General features: G+C 40.8%; 1 protein-coding gene across 4 annotated transcripts in view; it reads right to left on the bottom strand.

Annotated features, from left to right (window-relative positions):
• LOC140469697 (astrotactin-2-like) overlaps window positions 1-17,744 on the bottom strand; it is a 1,585,258-nt gene that overhangs the window by 838,183 nt on the left and 729,331 nt on the right. For all 4 annotated transcript variants that reach the window (XM_072566454.1, XM_072566452.1, XM_072566453.1 and 1 more), the window contains one exon: window positions 16,946-17,083. In XM_072566454.1, coding sequence (XP_072422555.1) covers window positions 16,946-17,083 — 138 coding nt within the window. The remainder of the gene's footprint in view (window positions 1-16,945; window positions 17,084-17,744) is intronic.

The raw sequence follows: 17,744 nt of genomic DNA, 5'->3' as shown, positions 1-17,744 counted from the left end.
GTTAATACAAAAACAAATGGAGTCATTAGATTCTATGTTTTTGAAAAATAGGAGCAGGAGGAAGCTATTGAGTCTATCAAGCTTGCTCTACCATTCAATTAGATCATTGATGGTCAACTGCTTCAACTGCTCTTTCCTATATCTCCAAATCCCTTGATATCATTAGTTTCGAGAAATTTGTCAATTTCAGTCTTAACTATATGGAGTGATTGAGCTCCCACAATTTGCAATGGAAAATTCCAAAGATTCCCTACTCTCCAAGTGAAGAAATTCCTCCTCATCTCAGTTCTAAATGGGAAGAATCTTTATTCTTTGTTTATGCATCTTAATTCTGGATTTAGCAGCCCGGTGTAGCAACTTATCCACATTGACTCTGAAATGCTCTGTGAGAATTCTTAATGTTCAGTGAGAACATCCCTCATTCTTTGAAACGCTGGAGAATGCGGGTCCAATTCCTCAACCTCTTTACATAAGACAATGCCATTATGCCATCACAGGTGACCTTCTGTTGCATTTACTCTACGTAAGTATCAACCATGGCTAGTGGACTTGAAGAGAAATCTAATAGAAAACCTCTATTCTTTTCTGTATTTCTATGGTTAAATTCTATGTCTTTTTGAAATGTACAATCTCTCTTGATTCATAAAATGATCAAGGAGGATTACATGATCATACTTCTGGAAGATTCTGAACTCCCCAGTAGTACATAGACATACCAGTTAAAATTGGCACACAAGGTCTGGAGACCAGCTACCTGTCTGCAGCCAGATCTGAAAAAAGGAAAAATCCTCAAAATATACATTTTATTAAAATGCGCAATAATGCTTATAGCTGTAGTTCAATGTCTGATTGCAGAGATAAAGCTACACGGTTAGCTTAACAACTTGCCAATGAGCCTATTGAGATTGGCCCTCAATACCTGAAATGTTTGTTATTGTTCTGACATCATTTCAATCTCTGCCTAATGAACAGCTTAAATCAGTTTGGGATTCTAAGTCAGTTGCTGTATGATTTCCAGTGGGTCAGGCAGGACTCCACACTGAGATGGCAGACTTCCTTAGACATTGCAATTCCTTCTCCAAGTTGCTGGATGTAAAGATGCCTGCATGCTTCCTGCAGGGGAAAAAAATACTACTGGATCCAGATCACCAAGGAAATAATTATTGGCCACTGACATCTGGGAAGTCATAACTTACTTCAAGTGATTTTGAATAGTCCAGCATTTACCAAAATTTGCAATTTATGGCCTATCTTCCTTCCTGCCTCCCTTGATTGTGTGTGTGTGTGTGTGTGTGTGTGTGTGTGTGTGTGCGCGCACGCGTGTATGGATTAGCCGGGCAATTTTGAGTGTTGGTCAGTTTCATCTTTACTAGCGGATTCATTTCAATAATTAGAATCTGAAATCAAGGGTTTGGGGAAGACACTTCAGCCTACTTCAGTGAAGAATGGGAGTAAACAGAGAGAAGAGTAAATCAAACAAAAACTCACTGTCTTGGGTTTAAGATGGTAAAACAATCACAATTTAAAATTACCCCCATTGTCCATTTCTCTGTAATAGAAGTCTAGAAACGGAGACCAAAATTATTTCAGGTACAGGCTCATCAAAGCTCCATTCAATAGCAATCACATACCATTACTTCTGTGCTCCAATCCCCTCATGATGAGGGCAAATATACTGTTACGACAGAGACAGACAGTGGAACTAAATCAGCCGTTCTACTTCTGCATTCACCACACTATAAAAATTATTACTTTGAAAGACTCTTAAAATTGACCCCAATAGTTCCTAATCAGATTCTTGAACAATCAATCCTAGACCTTGTGAATAATCAATTCTCAATGCCAGTTTGTAGCTTAAAAATATTATTAACAATACAGTCATTACAGGACAGTAAAATTATACAATGTAATATGATTATTGCCATTGATCACCAACAGCCTAATTACAATAAAGAGTGATTTTCTTGTTAATGGAACAAAACCTGGTGGGCATATCCTTAGATTCTGGAAGAGAAAATTCAGTAGAATTGGGCAATTTTGTGCCATACTCATACTTTTACAATTATGATGACTCTGTGAAAAGTGCAGCTTGATTTCCAGTGCACTACCCAATGAATCATGACACTGTCTAAGACAGGAAGAAACTTCAACTTTACTTATGACAGTAAATTTCAATTAAATGCCAAATGCACACATAACTGGATTTTTAGGTCACAGCATAAAAAAAACAAATAATCACTGGAATTCACTGTTTCTGTCAGCATTAATTGCTCTTGCCCAACTGCTCATGAGATGATACATCCATTGTAGTGTTAGAGAGTTCCAGCATTTTGCCCAGTGACATTGAACTACCAGCAAGATGACGTAAACTGGCAAAAGGTGTCGCTGCCATTCCTGGTGCCAATGGCAATGTTTAGATGGTCTGTCCGATGTCATTCTTTTAGACTTTGTGGCAGATTGATTCAACTAAGTGGTTTTCTGGGCCATTTAACCGTTAACGATTTTGGTGTGAGACTGGAGTCACAGGTAGAGCCTGACCTGATTAGGTTAGCAGTTTCTCTTCCCTGAAGAACACTGGTGAACCAGAAGGATTTTCATAACAATGTTCTATAGGGACCATTAAGCTCAGCTTTATATTCCAAACTTATTAATCGAATTCAATGTCCACCAGCTGTTGTGATATATTTTGAACCTGTGCCTAGAATTGGTCAGCTCTCCAGGTTTGTCTCTATCCAAAAGAGGAATGATTTTGATGTTGGCCATATATTGCAAAAGTGCCAAAGTCAAAAGAAATCTTACTGACCTTTCAGTTGGCAATCATTATCAATCCCTGAACAATAGGTTAGGCCAGGGAAGGGTGTGATGAAAACTGAGCAGAACATTATTTTGGGCAGAAATATTAAACAAGCATTAGGCCTTTCATTTATATGCAAAGTGTGCAAATACCCATTTATAGTCACTGTCACAAACATTTCAAAACCGCCAGAGCCAGTAAGGCACTGAACATGTTTTTCCCATGCCAGTATTTTCTGCCACATTGAAGAGAGGTTTGGCTTTTGCTGTGATTTCATTCTGCAGCATCCATTCGGTTTCATCAACATGGTCATTGTTTTAGAAAAATGCAAAATCTTACCACAGTTAGATGTTACAGGTACCCCAGATGTATAAAAGCACTGAGCATCCACACACATGCATTTACCATCATGAATCACTAGAACACAACTAATACAGGAGTCCAGGAGATCAAGGGTGGTGCTCCTATTTCTAATCCAGCTGGTTCATTAATTTCTCTCTGTACTTATGTTCAGATTTAGAACCATTTTAGTCTGCACAGCCCGGCTACCGCATAGACAGGGCTCATCAACTAAGTATTGGGGGAACAATAATGATCATATATATAGTGCCACTGTGGAGAATCATGATGGATTCCTTTGACAGTGGGTAATAAATAGTTTTAATGAATAAGTGGCTGTGGAGAATAAAATAATCAATCTGCCCTTTTACGTTAAGTCAGCCATTTATCACCAGCATCAGCTGTCACTATTTGATAGAAATTATTGGCATTCTTTTTTTATTGATTAAGCAGTAGGCTTTAAGCAAAATCTCTCTTGGAAACTTGTCATTGATTTTGTTGGAGTCACATTTCAGACAGCATAGCAATTTACACGAGAGGGGGAGAATCAGCTACCACAGGATACCATCCATTTCTCGCAGTCCACTCCAAACCCAACTTGAACACAAAATGAATTGAAATCAACGCATTCTGTAATCTATCGTCATGTCATGGATTTTACTTAATCATGGCCAAAATAAAAGCTAAAAGTTAACCATGAGCGCACCTAATAAGGAAGTAATTTTGCCAAAGGGAAAAGTGAAGCATGTCTCAATCTCACCATTTACAATGAATAAAGTCTTTCAGTTAGATAACATAATAAGTCTGTGATAGATGAATGAACTAGTATAATGAGTTTTCTGTGTGAATGATGTGAGTTGCATTAACTTTAGGACTAAAGTACAGGCAATGCAAAGGAGTGACAATGCTGGCATTAGATAAGTTCTATGGTTTGTTAACCCAAAGACCAGAAATACTATGATTTTCAGTGCTGTAAGATCATTAAGAGAAATTCACCTTTTTTTGAACCTGGAAGTTACAATAGACACTGCTTTTTATCTGTGGCACTGGGGAAGCACAGCCGGTCAAGCAGCATCCGAGGAGCAGGAGAGTCAACATTTCAAGCATAAGCTCTTCAAAACGCACATTCCTGATGTAGAACTTGTGCTCGAAACATCAACTCTCCGGCTCCTCGGATGCTGCCTGACCAGCCGTGCTTTTCCAGCACCACACTTTTCTCCAGCATCTCCAGAACTCACTCTCTCCTGCACTGCTTTTTTATCTACTCATTCAAAACGAAACTTTTTTGAAACACAATGAATTGTTTCTGGATCAGTGTCCAACATATGCAGGACTTATTCATTAGCTTTGAGAGTTAGATAAGATCTGCTACCAAGAGAATCCATGCACAGCATTGGCACTGCAGCAAAGATGGGCTTTGCAATCCCAATGGGTTAATTAGTAGACACATAATGCTGAATAAGGAACGAACCTGTGCAGACCATGCTGTTAGTATGTTTGATCTCTGGTCGATGCTGAAATTGCTGGACTCAGCTGGGACAGAAATAGAAACACCACAAATGGCTTTGCCCTCCTGGGCCAGACACAATCCATAACTGCACAAGTGGATTAATGTGATTTGAAGATACTCCAACGCAACAAGTTTTGTTAATTGGATTGAAATCACTTTAAAGAAGTAATCTGGCTTCACAACAACAGTTCTAGAGTTACAATCACCAGAGCTACATGCCAGTGGGAACAGATGAGCTGGTTCCCCTTGGGTGCAACTCATTTGCTTGGTCATAGCAAAGGTTTATGTTCTGCTTAGAATGTAGCCATCCCTATTACTTCTAACAATAATAATGGTAATAATGTGCATGTGTGTGTGAGTGTGTGTGTGTGTGTGTGTGTGTGAGAGAGAGAGAGAGAGACAGGGAGAATGAGTCAAGGAGACAGAACATGTAGGATTCAAAACACAAACAGAGCAGCCCATCATCTTATTGTATAGAACAGCTTGAAGTGATGAATGGTCTACCCCTGTTGTTCATCTGTATGTTCGTACATGAATCAGAGATTTCTGAATGACAGATTGCTTCTTTATTGTTCACCATACCATTGAGGGAAATTAATTGGTTCTTTCACTCCCACATTGATGTGGCTTTGCATTTTTTAAGGAGCTCGTTTTGTTGCAAGTCAATTTGTAACAGTTCTAATCAGTCAAACACTTTGGAAAAACATATCTTCAGCCAGAAATACCAAGCAGTTCATCCATCTTGGCCTCCTCCTGAGGTCTCCAGCATCACAGATGCCAGTCTTCAGCCATATCACGACATGATATCAACAAATGGCTGAAAGCATTGGATACTGCAAAGGCCATAGGCCCCTGCAGTTGCATAGAAGTAACTTGCTCCAGAACTTACCACACTTCTAGCCAAGCTGTTCAGACATAGTGGCATATACCTGACAAGGTGCAAAATTGCCCAGCCATGCCCTGTACACAGAATGCAGGAACATTCAACCCAGCCAATTACTGTCCTATCAGTTTACTCTCAATTATCAGTAAAGTGATGGAAGGTGTCATCAACAGTGCTATCAAGCAGCACGTGCTTTGCAATTACCTGCTCACTGACAGGCCACTCAGCTTCTGACCTCATTCTAGCCTTAGTTCTAACATGGACTAAAGGTCTGACTTCCAGAGGTTTGAGAGTGACTGTTCTTGATATCAAGGCCACATTTGACCAATTGTGACATGAAAGAGCCTGAGCAAAACTAAATTTAGTATGAATAAGGGAGAAAACTCTTTGCTGGTTGGAATTATGCCAAGCAAAGAGAACACAGAACAAACAACAGTACAACACAGTACAGGCCCTTTAGCCCTCAATGTTGTGCTGACCTTTTATCCTACTCTAAGATCAGACCAACCTATATTGTACTAACTTTGTATTAACTTTATTGTGCACATCCAAGAGTCGCTTAAATGTCACTAATGTTCCTAACTCTACTACCGCTGTTGGCAGTGCATTCTAATTCTCTGGGGAAAGAACCAAATTCTGACATCACCCCTAAACCTTTCTCCAATCACCTTAAAATTATGACCCCTCATGATTGCTATTTCCACCCTGGGAAGAAGTCTCTGGCTATCCACTTCATCTCTCATCATCTTGCACACCTCTATAAAGTTGCTTTTCATCTTTCTTTACTCCAATAAGAAAGGCCTTAGTTCCATCAACCTTTCTCCATAAGACATGCCCTCCAGTCCAGACAGCGTCTCCTCGCAAATCTCCTATGCACCCTCTCTAATGCTTCCACATCTTTCCTAAAATGAGACAGCCAGAACTGAACACAATATTCCAAGTGTGGTCTAACCAGGGCTTTACCAGGCAACATAATCTCGCAACTCTTAAACTCAATCCCCCTGCTAACGAAAGCCAACACAAAATACACCTTCTTATCATCCCTATTAATTTGGATGGCAACTTTGAGGGATCTATGGATGTGGATCTCAAGATTCCTCTTTTTCCTCCACACTGCCAAGAATCCTGCCTTTAATGCTGTAATCTGCATTCAAATTCGACCTTCCAAAATGAATCATGTCACACTTTTCCAGGTTGAACTCCATCTGCCACTTAGCCCAGCTCTGCATCCTGTCAATGTCCCATTGCAACCTACAACAGCCGTTCACACTATCCACCACACCACCAACCTTCATATCATCTGCAAACTTACTAACTAACCCACCCTTCCACTTCCTCATTCAGGTTATTTATAAAAATCACAAAGAAGTCTCAGAACAGACCCCTGTGGAACACCATTGGTCACCGAACTCCAAGCTGAATACCACCATCCTCTCTTTGTATGGGCCAGCCAATTCTGTATCCAGACAGCCAAATTTCCCTGTATCACATGCCTCCTTACTTTCTGAATGAGCCTACCATGGGGAACTTTATCAAATGCCCTGCTAAAATCCATGTACAGCACATCCACTGATCTACCTTCATCAATGTGTTTTGTCACATCCTCAAAGAATTCAATAAGGCTTTTGTGGCATGACCTGCCCCTCACAAAGCCATGCTGACTATCTCTAATCAAGCTATGATTTTCCAAGGAATTATAAATTCTGTCTCTCAGAATCCTCCTCAATACTTTGCCCACCCACAGATGTAAGACTGACCAGTCTATAATTATCTGTAGGATTATCCCTATGCCCTTTCTTGAACAACAGAATAAGATTTGCCAACCTCCAATCATCTGGCACTACTCCGGTGGAGAGTGAGGGTGCAAAGATCATCGCCAAAGACACAACAATCTCTTCCCTCACTTCCTGTAGTAACTTTGGGTATATCCCATCTGGCTCGGGGACTTATCTATCCTTATGTTTTTCAAAGTTTCCAGCACATCTAGCTTCTTAACATCAACCTGTTCAAGCATATCAGCCTGTTTCATGCTGTCTTCACATACAACAAGGTCCCTCTCACTAGTGAATACTGAAGCAAAATATTCATTAAGGACCTCCCCTGCTTCTGCCAACTCCAGGCACAAGTTTTCTCCATTATCCCTGATCAGCGCCATCTTTAATCCAGCCTTCCTCTTGTTCTTCACATTGGTGTAGAAAGCCTTCAAGTTTACCTTAATCCTACTTGCTAAAACTTTTTCATGCCCCCTTCCAGCTCTCCTAAGTCCTTTCTTCAGTTCCTTCTTGACTATATTTAACCCTCTAGAGCCCTGTCTGATCCTTACCGCCTCAACCTTAAGTAAGCTTCTTTCTTCTTCTTTACTAGATGTTCCACATCTCCTGTCATCCAAGGTTCCTTCACCCTACCATCCCTTCCTCACATCAGTGGGTCAATCCTATCCTAAGTATACACCAAGTTCTCCCAAAACAACCTTCACATTTCTGTCGTACATTTTCTTGAGAACATCTGATCCCAATCTAGGTGCCCCAGTTCCTGCCTAACAGCATTGTAATTCCCCCTCCCCCAATTAAATACACTCCCATACCATCTGCTCCTATCCCTCTCCATGACTACAGTAAAGTTCAGAGAGTTGTAATCACTACCACCAAAATGCTGTCCTACTGAGAGATCTGATACCTGGCCTGCTTCATTGCCAAGCACCAAATCCAATATGGCTTCCCCTCTAGTCGACCTATCTACATATTGAGTCAGGAATCCTTCCTGGACACACCTGACAAAAAACTGCTCCATCCAAACTATTTGAACTAAGGAGGTTCCAATCAATATTAGGGAAGTTCAAGTCATCAATGACAACAACCCTGTTACTTCTGCACCTTTCCAAAATCTGCTTCCTAATCTGCTCCTTCGCGTCTCTGTTGCTACTGAGGGGTCTGTAGAAAACTCCCAATAAAGTGACTGCTCCTTTCCTGTTTCTAACTTCTACCCATACTGACTCAGTAAACAAACCCTCCTTGATTGCCTCCCTTTCTGTAGCTGTGACACTACCCCTGATGAACAAGCCACTGCCCCACTTCTATTCCTTTTGAAACATCTAAACATTCCCTGAAACATCCAATAATCATTCCTGCTCCTGTGATATCTAAATCTCCGTAATGGCCACAACATCATAGTTCCATGCTCTAAGTCCCTCACCCTTATTCCTGACACTTGCGTTAAAGTAGACACACATCAACCCATCACACTGACTGCAACTTTGTCCTATTAACTGTCTATCTCACAGACTGTCTGCACAATGTATCTGGCTGTTCACTAGCTCCTCAGATCCGTAGCTCTGGTTCCCAATCCCTTTCCAAACTAGTTTAAATCCTCCTGAAGAGCTCTAGCAGACCTCCCAACCAGGAAATTAGTGCCCTTCCAGTTCAGGTCAACCCATCCTCTTTGTATAGGTCCCACCTTCTCCCAATGATCCACATATTTGAAGACCTCCCTCCTACACCATCCCTGCAGCCACATATTCATCTGCACTTGATCCGTGTTCCTAGCCTCACTAGCCTGTGGCACTGGTAGCAATCTTGAGATTACTACTCTGCTCACCCTACCTTTTAGCTTCTAACTTAACTCTCTATATTCACTTTTCACATCCTCATCTCTTTTCCTAATTATGTCATTGGTACCGAAGTATACCAGAACTTCTGGCTGCTCACCCTCCCCCTTAAGCTGTTTGTTTGAAGTCTGTCATCTTAGCTCCAGGACATCTCTGCAGCAGGTCTTCAGGTTATGTCCTCAGCCCAACCATCTTCATCAGTCACCAACAGTCCACCACAAGGTCAAAAGTGAAGATGTTCATTGGTGATTGCACAGTTTCCAGCATCGCGTGCGATTCCTCAGATACTGAAGCAGTCTATGTTTAAGTGCAATAAGACCCAGACACATCCAAGCTTGGGCCAACATATGCCAAGTAACAATTATGCAACACAAGTGCTAAGCAATGACCATGTGCAACCAGACAGAGTCTAACCATTGCCCCTTGACATTCAGTGGCATTACCATTAATGCTTCTCCCCAGTATCAACCTTATGGGGATTATCATTGACCAGAAACTGAACTGGACTAGAAATTTAAATGCAATAGCTCCAAGAACAGGTTAGAGGCTAGGAACCTTGCAGCAAATAACACCTCCTGATTTTCCAAAGTCAGTTCACTAATTACAAGGCAGAAGCCAGGAGTAACAATTCACAGTTTGTCTGAAGGAGTGCAGCTCAAGCAAAACTGAAGAAGCTTGACACCATCCAGGACAAAGCAGCCAGCTTGATTGGCACCACATCCGTAACCATTAACTCCCTCCACCACCTGCATTCAGCAGCAACAATGATCCAGCTACAAGAACAAACTGCAGAAATTAACCAAGGTTCCACGGATACACGTTCTAAACCCATGATGACTTTAATCTAGAAGGACAAAGATAGCAAATGCATGAGAATGGATTGCTCTCCAGGCCAGTCACTAGTCTTCCTTGGAAATATACTGGTACTGTCAACATTCTCTCACAATTAACATCATAATTTCACTGGCAGCAAAAGGACTGTGGTGGTTCAGTAAGGCAGCTCACCACCACCTTTTAAATGTCAAGTAGGGATGGTCACTCATGCCACCACAGCCAGCAGACCCCACATCGCATGAATGAATAAGAAAAAATGTCTTGCAATGAAAGAATATTGTTTAATACATCTTTGTGTGGCACATACCAGTTTGACTTCCATTCATCTTTGTAATATGGTGATTACTTCAAATATAATTTGTTTTACTAATTGGATATTCATAATTTAAGGTCATTATGAGCAATGAGCCTAACACTATTCAATCATCTAATTATTCTTCTTAATACAGATTAGCACTTGAATTATCATGTAATTATGCTTTTAGATAATTGACAAAATTTTCTTTTAATTTTTGCTTTCTACATCCTCCTTCAAAGCATTCCTTTTTGATGAAATGAATGACAAATATGAGCACTTTTATGTAGTTGTTAATCATGCATGAATATGGTTTTCCTCACGTTCCCTTACATATTGAGAGTTAGTTATCATTCCCCTTCATTGATCATCATTGGCTTGTTGAGTTTTGCCTCAGTTATTATTTTGGTCAACAGGCTCGTAAAAAGTGCCTCAAGTGTTGGTCATCCATTTCCAAAGACAAATGAAGAACGTATGTTCCCATATCAAAACTTCATCTGACACATTTTAAAAACTTTATTCATGGGATATCAACGTTGCTGGCTGGGCTAGCATTTATTATCCATCCCAAGTCGTCCTTGAGAAGGTGATAATATGCTGCTTTCTTGAACTACTGCAGTCCACTTGCTTAGGTACACACACAATGCGGGATAGGATTCCAGCATTTTCATTCGACGACACTGAAAGAACAGTGACATACTTTCAAATCAAAGTGGAGTTTGGTTGGAGACAAACTTGCAGTTGCTGGTGCTCTCCCATAGTGGCTGCCCTTATATTTTTGAGACAGTAGTGGTCGTAGGTTTGGAAGATGCTGTCTAAGCTGCCTTTAATGAATTTCAGCAATGCATCTTATAGATGGTACACCCTGGCACTACGTTACCTTGGTGGTGCAAGTACTGAATCTTTGTGCTGCCAATCTAGCAGATTGCTTTATCTGGATGATGTTAAGCTTCATGAGTGTTGTTGGAGCTTCACTCATTCAGACAAGTGGGGCATATTCCAGCACACTCCTGACTTGTGCTTTGTATATGGTGGACAAGCTTTGGGAAGTCAGGAGGAGAGTCATGTGCTGCAGGATTCCTAGCCTCTGCCTTGCTCTTGCAGCCCCTGTATTTTAAATATCGAATGTGATTTGCTGGGGACAGAATCATATCCAAGATCCTATCACAAACTGTTGTCAATTTGATGGTGTTAACACCATGAATTGGATTAGACTTTGGATCCCAACTCACTCCCCCTCTCCAGCCATTGTAGAAAATGGAAAGCATTCACTTGTGTTCACCACCTCCCCACACTTGTGATTTTCTCCTTTCCTTGTATGGGAAACAAGCAGATGGATCCACACCATCTGAAGCATCCCTGTGAACATGCAAATACTTAGTTAGGAAAGCTGTGACATGATCTGCCTCTTTCTCTGCCAGTTGAAATGTGATGATTCTTTACTCAGACACTCCCACTCTCAGTACACAGTCTTCTATACAGACCGTAAAATGGTGAGCATCAAGTGGAAGTTCCTACCTCTACTCACAGAGTTAGATTTGTGCTCCCATTTATGTGCATTAGGTCCCCAGACTTCATAGAATTCCTACGGTGTGGAAGCAGGTCATTCAGCCCATCGAGCCCATTGTTCCGAAAGGCATCCCACCCAGACCTAACTGCTACCTTCTCCTTGTAACCCTGCATTTCCCATGGCTAATCAAACTAACTTACACATCCCTGGGCATTAGGAGCAATTTTTAAACATGGCCAATCTACTCAACCTACACATCTGTAGAAGGAAACTGGAGCACCTGGAGGAAACCCACACAGACAGGGGGGGAATGTGCAAACTCCACACGGAATGTCATCCATGGGTGGAATCAAACCCAGGTCCCTGGGAGGCAGCAGTGCTAACCCACTGAGCCATTATGCCATCCTAATTACACAGAAAGCCATGGGCTGGTGAACAAAGAGGCCCAGAAATATTGTCATCACCTGTTTGGAAGTGATTCACGTTGGGCATACAAAGAGCACTGTTGGCACACCTAGGCCAGAAGGACTGCAGCAATTCTAGAAAATGGCTCAGCATCACCTTATCAAAGGCAATTCAATAACGAGGAATTGCCAGCAAAACTCATCGTAGGAATGAATTTTGATAATAAAATAGCAATAAAATAAGAATGGAATAGCTCAACTTATTTTCCCGATTAGTTGTGATTACACACCTTTCAAAGTCTTAAGAAACCTCTTGTGACTAATTTTCAAGCAAGTTTGATGTACAACTTCTCACTCAGTTGTTCCTTCTTGCAGGATTAAATGGAGAAGGTAAATGTGCAAAATCTCATGCATGCTTTGAAACACTGCTGTGCAGTTCAATCTTTCTACATTTGATAGATTGAGTAAGACCCATGTCACTAAAACAGAATACCTGACCAAGCATATCATTTCTTTTTGATGGTATCTTCTCTCTGGATATTGGCTGCTACATTTCGATATTACAAACACTGACTTTATTTCATAAGCAATTACAATTACAAATTGAAATCTACTGAAAACATTAAATAATGAATGTGTTGACTGTTTTTTTAAAAAATTAGTATTAAAAAAAAAATCAAAAGGAATTAAGTTTACAGAGCCATATGATAGAGGACAAATTATTTTGAGATATACATAACTAAATGAAAATTATTTTTTTGCATAAAGTGAAGTCTCATTAAGTGGAGAGGGCATCAAAGTTTCCTACCTGCCTGCCAGCAAATTAAACAGCAACAGGTCAGCCATAGTCAAGCTGCATGTGTGATCATTTCCATAAATCTCACAAATAAAAATAGTTAATTGTACAAAGCTAAAGTGGTTAGCACTGCTGCCTCACAGCGCCAGGGACCCGGGTTCAATTCCCACCTCTGTGTGGAGTTTGCACATTCTCCCTGTGTCTGTGTGGGTTTCCTCCAGGTGCTCCGGTTTCCTCCCACAATCCAAAAATGTGCAGGTTAGGTGAATTGGCCAGGCTAAATTGCCCGTAGTGTTAGGTGTAGGAGAATGGGTCTGGTTGGGTTGTGCTTCGGAGGGTTGGTGTGGACTTGTTTGGGCTGAAGGGCTTGTTTCACACTGTAAGTAAGTAATCTAATTTAATCAAAACGTTAGTAATCTAATCTAAAGTGGTGAACTGTAACAAACTGATGGACTTTCTATTGAAGATTTGGTGATTTGAAGTGAACAACGATAACAATCTCTCTCAACATCAGCAAAATGAGAGAGCTGGTCATTGATTTCAGGAAGTAAGGTGGAGGACACACATCTATATCAATGGAGCTGAGATGGAGATGGTCGAGAGCGTCACATTCCTGGGAGTGATGATCATCAACAATCTCATATGGCTCACCCCCATTCATGCAACAATTAAGAAAGCACAACAATGCCTCTACTTCCTCAGGAGGCGAAGGAAATTTGACATCTCCATAAAGATGCTTAATAATTTTTACAGATGCACCACAGAAAGCATTCTATCTGGATGTACCACGGTTTGATACGGCAACTGCTCTGCCCAGTACAGTAAGAAACTAAAGAAAGCTGCGAACACAGCCCAGTCCATCACATCAACCAACCTTCCATATTGATTTCATCTGTACTTCTCTGTCTCGGGAAGGCAATCAACATAATCATTACCCCTCCTAACCTAGGTATAATCTCTTCCAACCTCACCAGTTACCCTTATTCTAGTGTCTGTAAACTTGAGACCAGCCAAATCTCTGTAGCTCATAACCTGGTCATGTGTTACCTCTGTGCTTGAAGACTGGCTTCCAGTTTTACAACACCTTGACTTTAAAACTCTTCTTTGTTTACATACCGCTCCATGATCTCATACCTCCTTATTTTTCAACTCCTCTAATCTTCCAAGATACCTGGTTGTCAACTCTGGCCTCTTCAACGTCACTGATTTTAATTGATTCACCATTACACAGGGACTTTAATCTCTGGAATTTCTGACCTAAATCTCTCAGATTTCCTTCTTCAAGACTCTCCATAACAGTAATCTCTTTGATTAAATTTATGTCATTGACTCCAATATCTCTTTATGTAGCTCAACATCATGTTTTAGTTTTCATTGGCACAGGTCATAATTTGGGAGACATTAGTACCCGAAAGGCAGTAAATGAATACAAATTATTATTGTTGCAAGGTATCTGATAAAATAATTTTTCAAGAACTACTAATTTATATCTCGCTTATAAAAACTGTGCCATGATGTGACATGTACACATTGCAACCTTTATCATTCAAACCAGGATCCGAAAGAGATCAATTGTATGTTTGTTGGACAACAAAGTATATTTGTCAATGTGTCCTGGCAATCCAAGCAATGCAATCAGGACTTAAGTTAAACAAGAGGGCTTATTATCTAGCCAACACAAAGATCTGCAGTCACAATGAGAGTACAAAGAGAAGAACAACAGCATGAAAGGGTAAGCATGGAGACACAGGCACAAAAGAAAAGGCAAACAGACTGGAAGAAAAAAATGTTTTGAGGAGTAGAAATAAATAAACTAGGAAGAGGTCAGCTTTTCTGTTTGGCAGAAGAGGAGATAAGAGCTTTCCTTTTCCATGTGTGAGATTGGCTAAAACCTGGAAAGCAGTGTCAACAGCTCAGAAATACTCCAGCCAAGTGAATGCCCAGCCATGGCCAAACCATGAAGCAGGATGGACTCAACGACCAAGAGGGATCACAGACCTGTGCCTTGCTGATAATTCTCAAATGGATGAGACTCGCCAATGAAAGTTGCTGTCAGTCTGGACTCCTTTATTTACGCAGAGTAGATCATAGTTGTGTTTCATGTAACTATGCGGTGCTACATTTGTGCAGTTCAATCTTTATTCAACCTCCAGTACTGGAGGTTGTGAAAGATATGCAGGTTTGGTGGATTGGCCATGCTAAATGGCCCAAAGTGTCCAGGGATGTGTAGGCAAGGTAGATTAGCTGATGGAAATGCAGCATTACAGGGCTAGGACTGGGTCTGGGTAGGATGCTCCTCAGAGGCTTTGCGTGGACTGAATGGGTTGAAGCAGATATTTAGAAAGAATACTTAACATTTTCTTTTAAAAATCTGTTCTGTATTCTTATAAGTCTGTCATGGTTTATGAGCAATCTTAAGTTTCTGATAATGCAAATAGATAGGAGTGGAAAATTGAACATCATGTCAATTCAGAAAACTAAACTCCCACTATAATTTGTATTTGGATGAATAATGATGGACAAAGTTTAAACTTGTGCCACGCCCTACGGGACTGCACACCTTATATTTCCTTGGTCGATGGAGCTAACATCCACTGGAAGTATACATCACTGACATTTACTTACTATCAAATACAAATAATTGATAATTAGGTCATCAAATTTGTATCTGTTGTTTTTTTGGAGATCTAAGGGTATTCTGCAGATGTATGAGTTTAATAGCAGAGAGATCTGGGAGTTCAATTCCTTTGTATCGTAAAGGTTGCTGTACAGGTCGATAGAGTGGTCAAGAAGGCATCTGATATGCTTCCCTTCATCAGACGGGTACTGAGTATAAGAGCTGGCAGGTCATGTTAAATTGTATACGATGTTTGTTCAGCCGCATTTATAATACTGTGTACAGTTCTGTTCGCCACATTACCAAAAGGATGTGGACGCTTTGGAGAGGGTGCAGAGAAGGTTTACAAGGATGTTTCCTAGTATGGAAGGTGCTAGCTATGAAGAGCGGTTGAGTAGGTTAGGTTTGTTTTCATTAGAAAAAAGGAGATTGAGGGGGGACCTGATTGAGGTCTACAAAATCATGAAGGGTGTAGACAGGGTAGATGGAGATAAGTTTTTTCCCCAGGCTGAAGGATTCAATAATGAGAGGTCACGCTTTCTTGGTGAGAGATGAAAAGTTTAAGGGGGAATACACGTGGCAAGTACCTCATACAGAGGGTGGTAGGTGTCTGGAACACGTTGCCAGCAGGGGTAGTAGAGGCCGGCACGGTAGATTCATTTAAGATGTGTCTGGACAGATGCATGTGTAGGTGGGGAGCAGAGGGATACAGATGCTTAGAAATTGGGCAACAGGTTTAGACAGTAGATTTGGATTGGCTCAGGCTTGGAGGGCCGAAGGGCCTGTTCCAGGGCTGTAAATTTTCTTTATTCTTTGTTCTAGCTAAAACAAATCAACTGAAAATTGGTCTGCATTGCTACTTTACCAGTGCTATTAAATTGATCCAGAAATAAAGATAAATGTGTACATTGTATGGAAGAAGCATTCACTTAGGAGGGTAAATTTGATGCATAACGGGCAAAATTAGAATATAAAGTGTTAAAGAAAAACAATGGATTTTTAGGAAGTGTTTAAAACTGTTGTAACTTAAAGGAACAACTCTTCACATTACTGCTGAAACTCAAAAATAACACAACTGACAGTAGAGATAATAATTGATTCATGCATTCATTCCGTTCTACATAACTGGCCTATTTTAATATGCATGTCACATAAAATGATGGAAAGCCACATTAGAAAACTGAATAAACAGATAAATGGCAACATCCATCATACAGCAAATTATTCTACGAATTGGATGAGTTAGAAATAACAGCTGGCAAATGTCTTCTTAATTTGATTTCTGGATAATACAATCACATCAACACAATTAAAATGTCCTTACTCCCTCCATCTTGTGCCTGGGATTGGTAATCTTACCTGACCTCTCCAGTGTCCTCTGTCACCAGGACATCGGTCTTGCAGCTGGCTAATGGCCTGATGGACAGCTCCACTGGAGGCACAACAAAACTTTTACTAACTGGCAGCCATAAACCTTGACCCAGACTGTAGGTAGACCTATAAAGAGAAAGAAGCAACAATAAATATAGAGAGTGGAAAATTGGATTGAACTCTGATTTGGATGGGGGCAGTCATTGTGAAGGAATACCCTTCATACATTACTTGCGATCCTGCAAATACACTGTTTGATGATTGCAGAGAACAGACACACAACGTGTTGTCAAATGACTGTAGCTCTGAGTAAGAGTTGAGAAATCAGGAGAGCTTAGCACAAGTCAAAGTTAGCCAGCATTAACTAAAGGGGAAGTGCATTACAGATAGCTCTTGGCCTGAGGAGAAATGGAGAATGACATTAAGTAGCCGAGAACAGGGTGCTACTGTTCGCGTTGCACTGCGGGCCTTTTTTGAGGACATGAAGAAATTGAGAGATGTCATCTATCCACAAGGGGCCAGGGCATGCAGACAAATATTGCAAAGGTGCTGCGATCAGATAGTTGCAGCATCCATTGCGAGGGTTTTATTGGAAAATGTTCACACAAATATGTAAGAATGCATCTTCAAGTGCCATATTCCGCCAACTACATCACAAGCCTCACTCACGGTGCATCAAACCTATCATTTGACTTATTTTGGCAAGGCTTCGACTCGCACATTTTCAACTAACCAGTCAGGATGGCCATATTACCCGAACACATTCACACATACTGACATTCTTCAA

The sequence above is a fragment of the Chiloscyllium punctatum genome, chromosome 49 (genome assembly GCF_047496795.1).
Source record: "Chiloscyllium punctatum isolate Juve2018m chromosome 49, sChiPun1.3, whole genome shotgun sequence".
Classification (NCBI taxonomy): domain Eukaryota; kingdom Metazoa; phylum Chordata; class Chondrichthyes; order Orectolobiformes; family Hemiscylliidae; genus Chiloscyllium; species Chiloscyllium punctatum.
The sequence above is the reverse complement of the archived record's forward strand: the minus strand, read 5'-3'. Positions and strand labels throughout refer to the sequence as shown.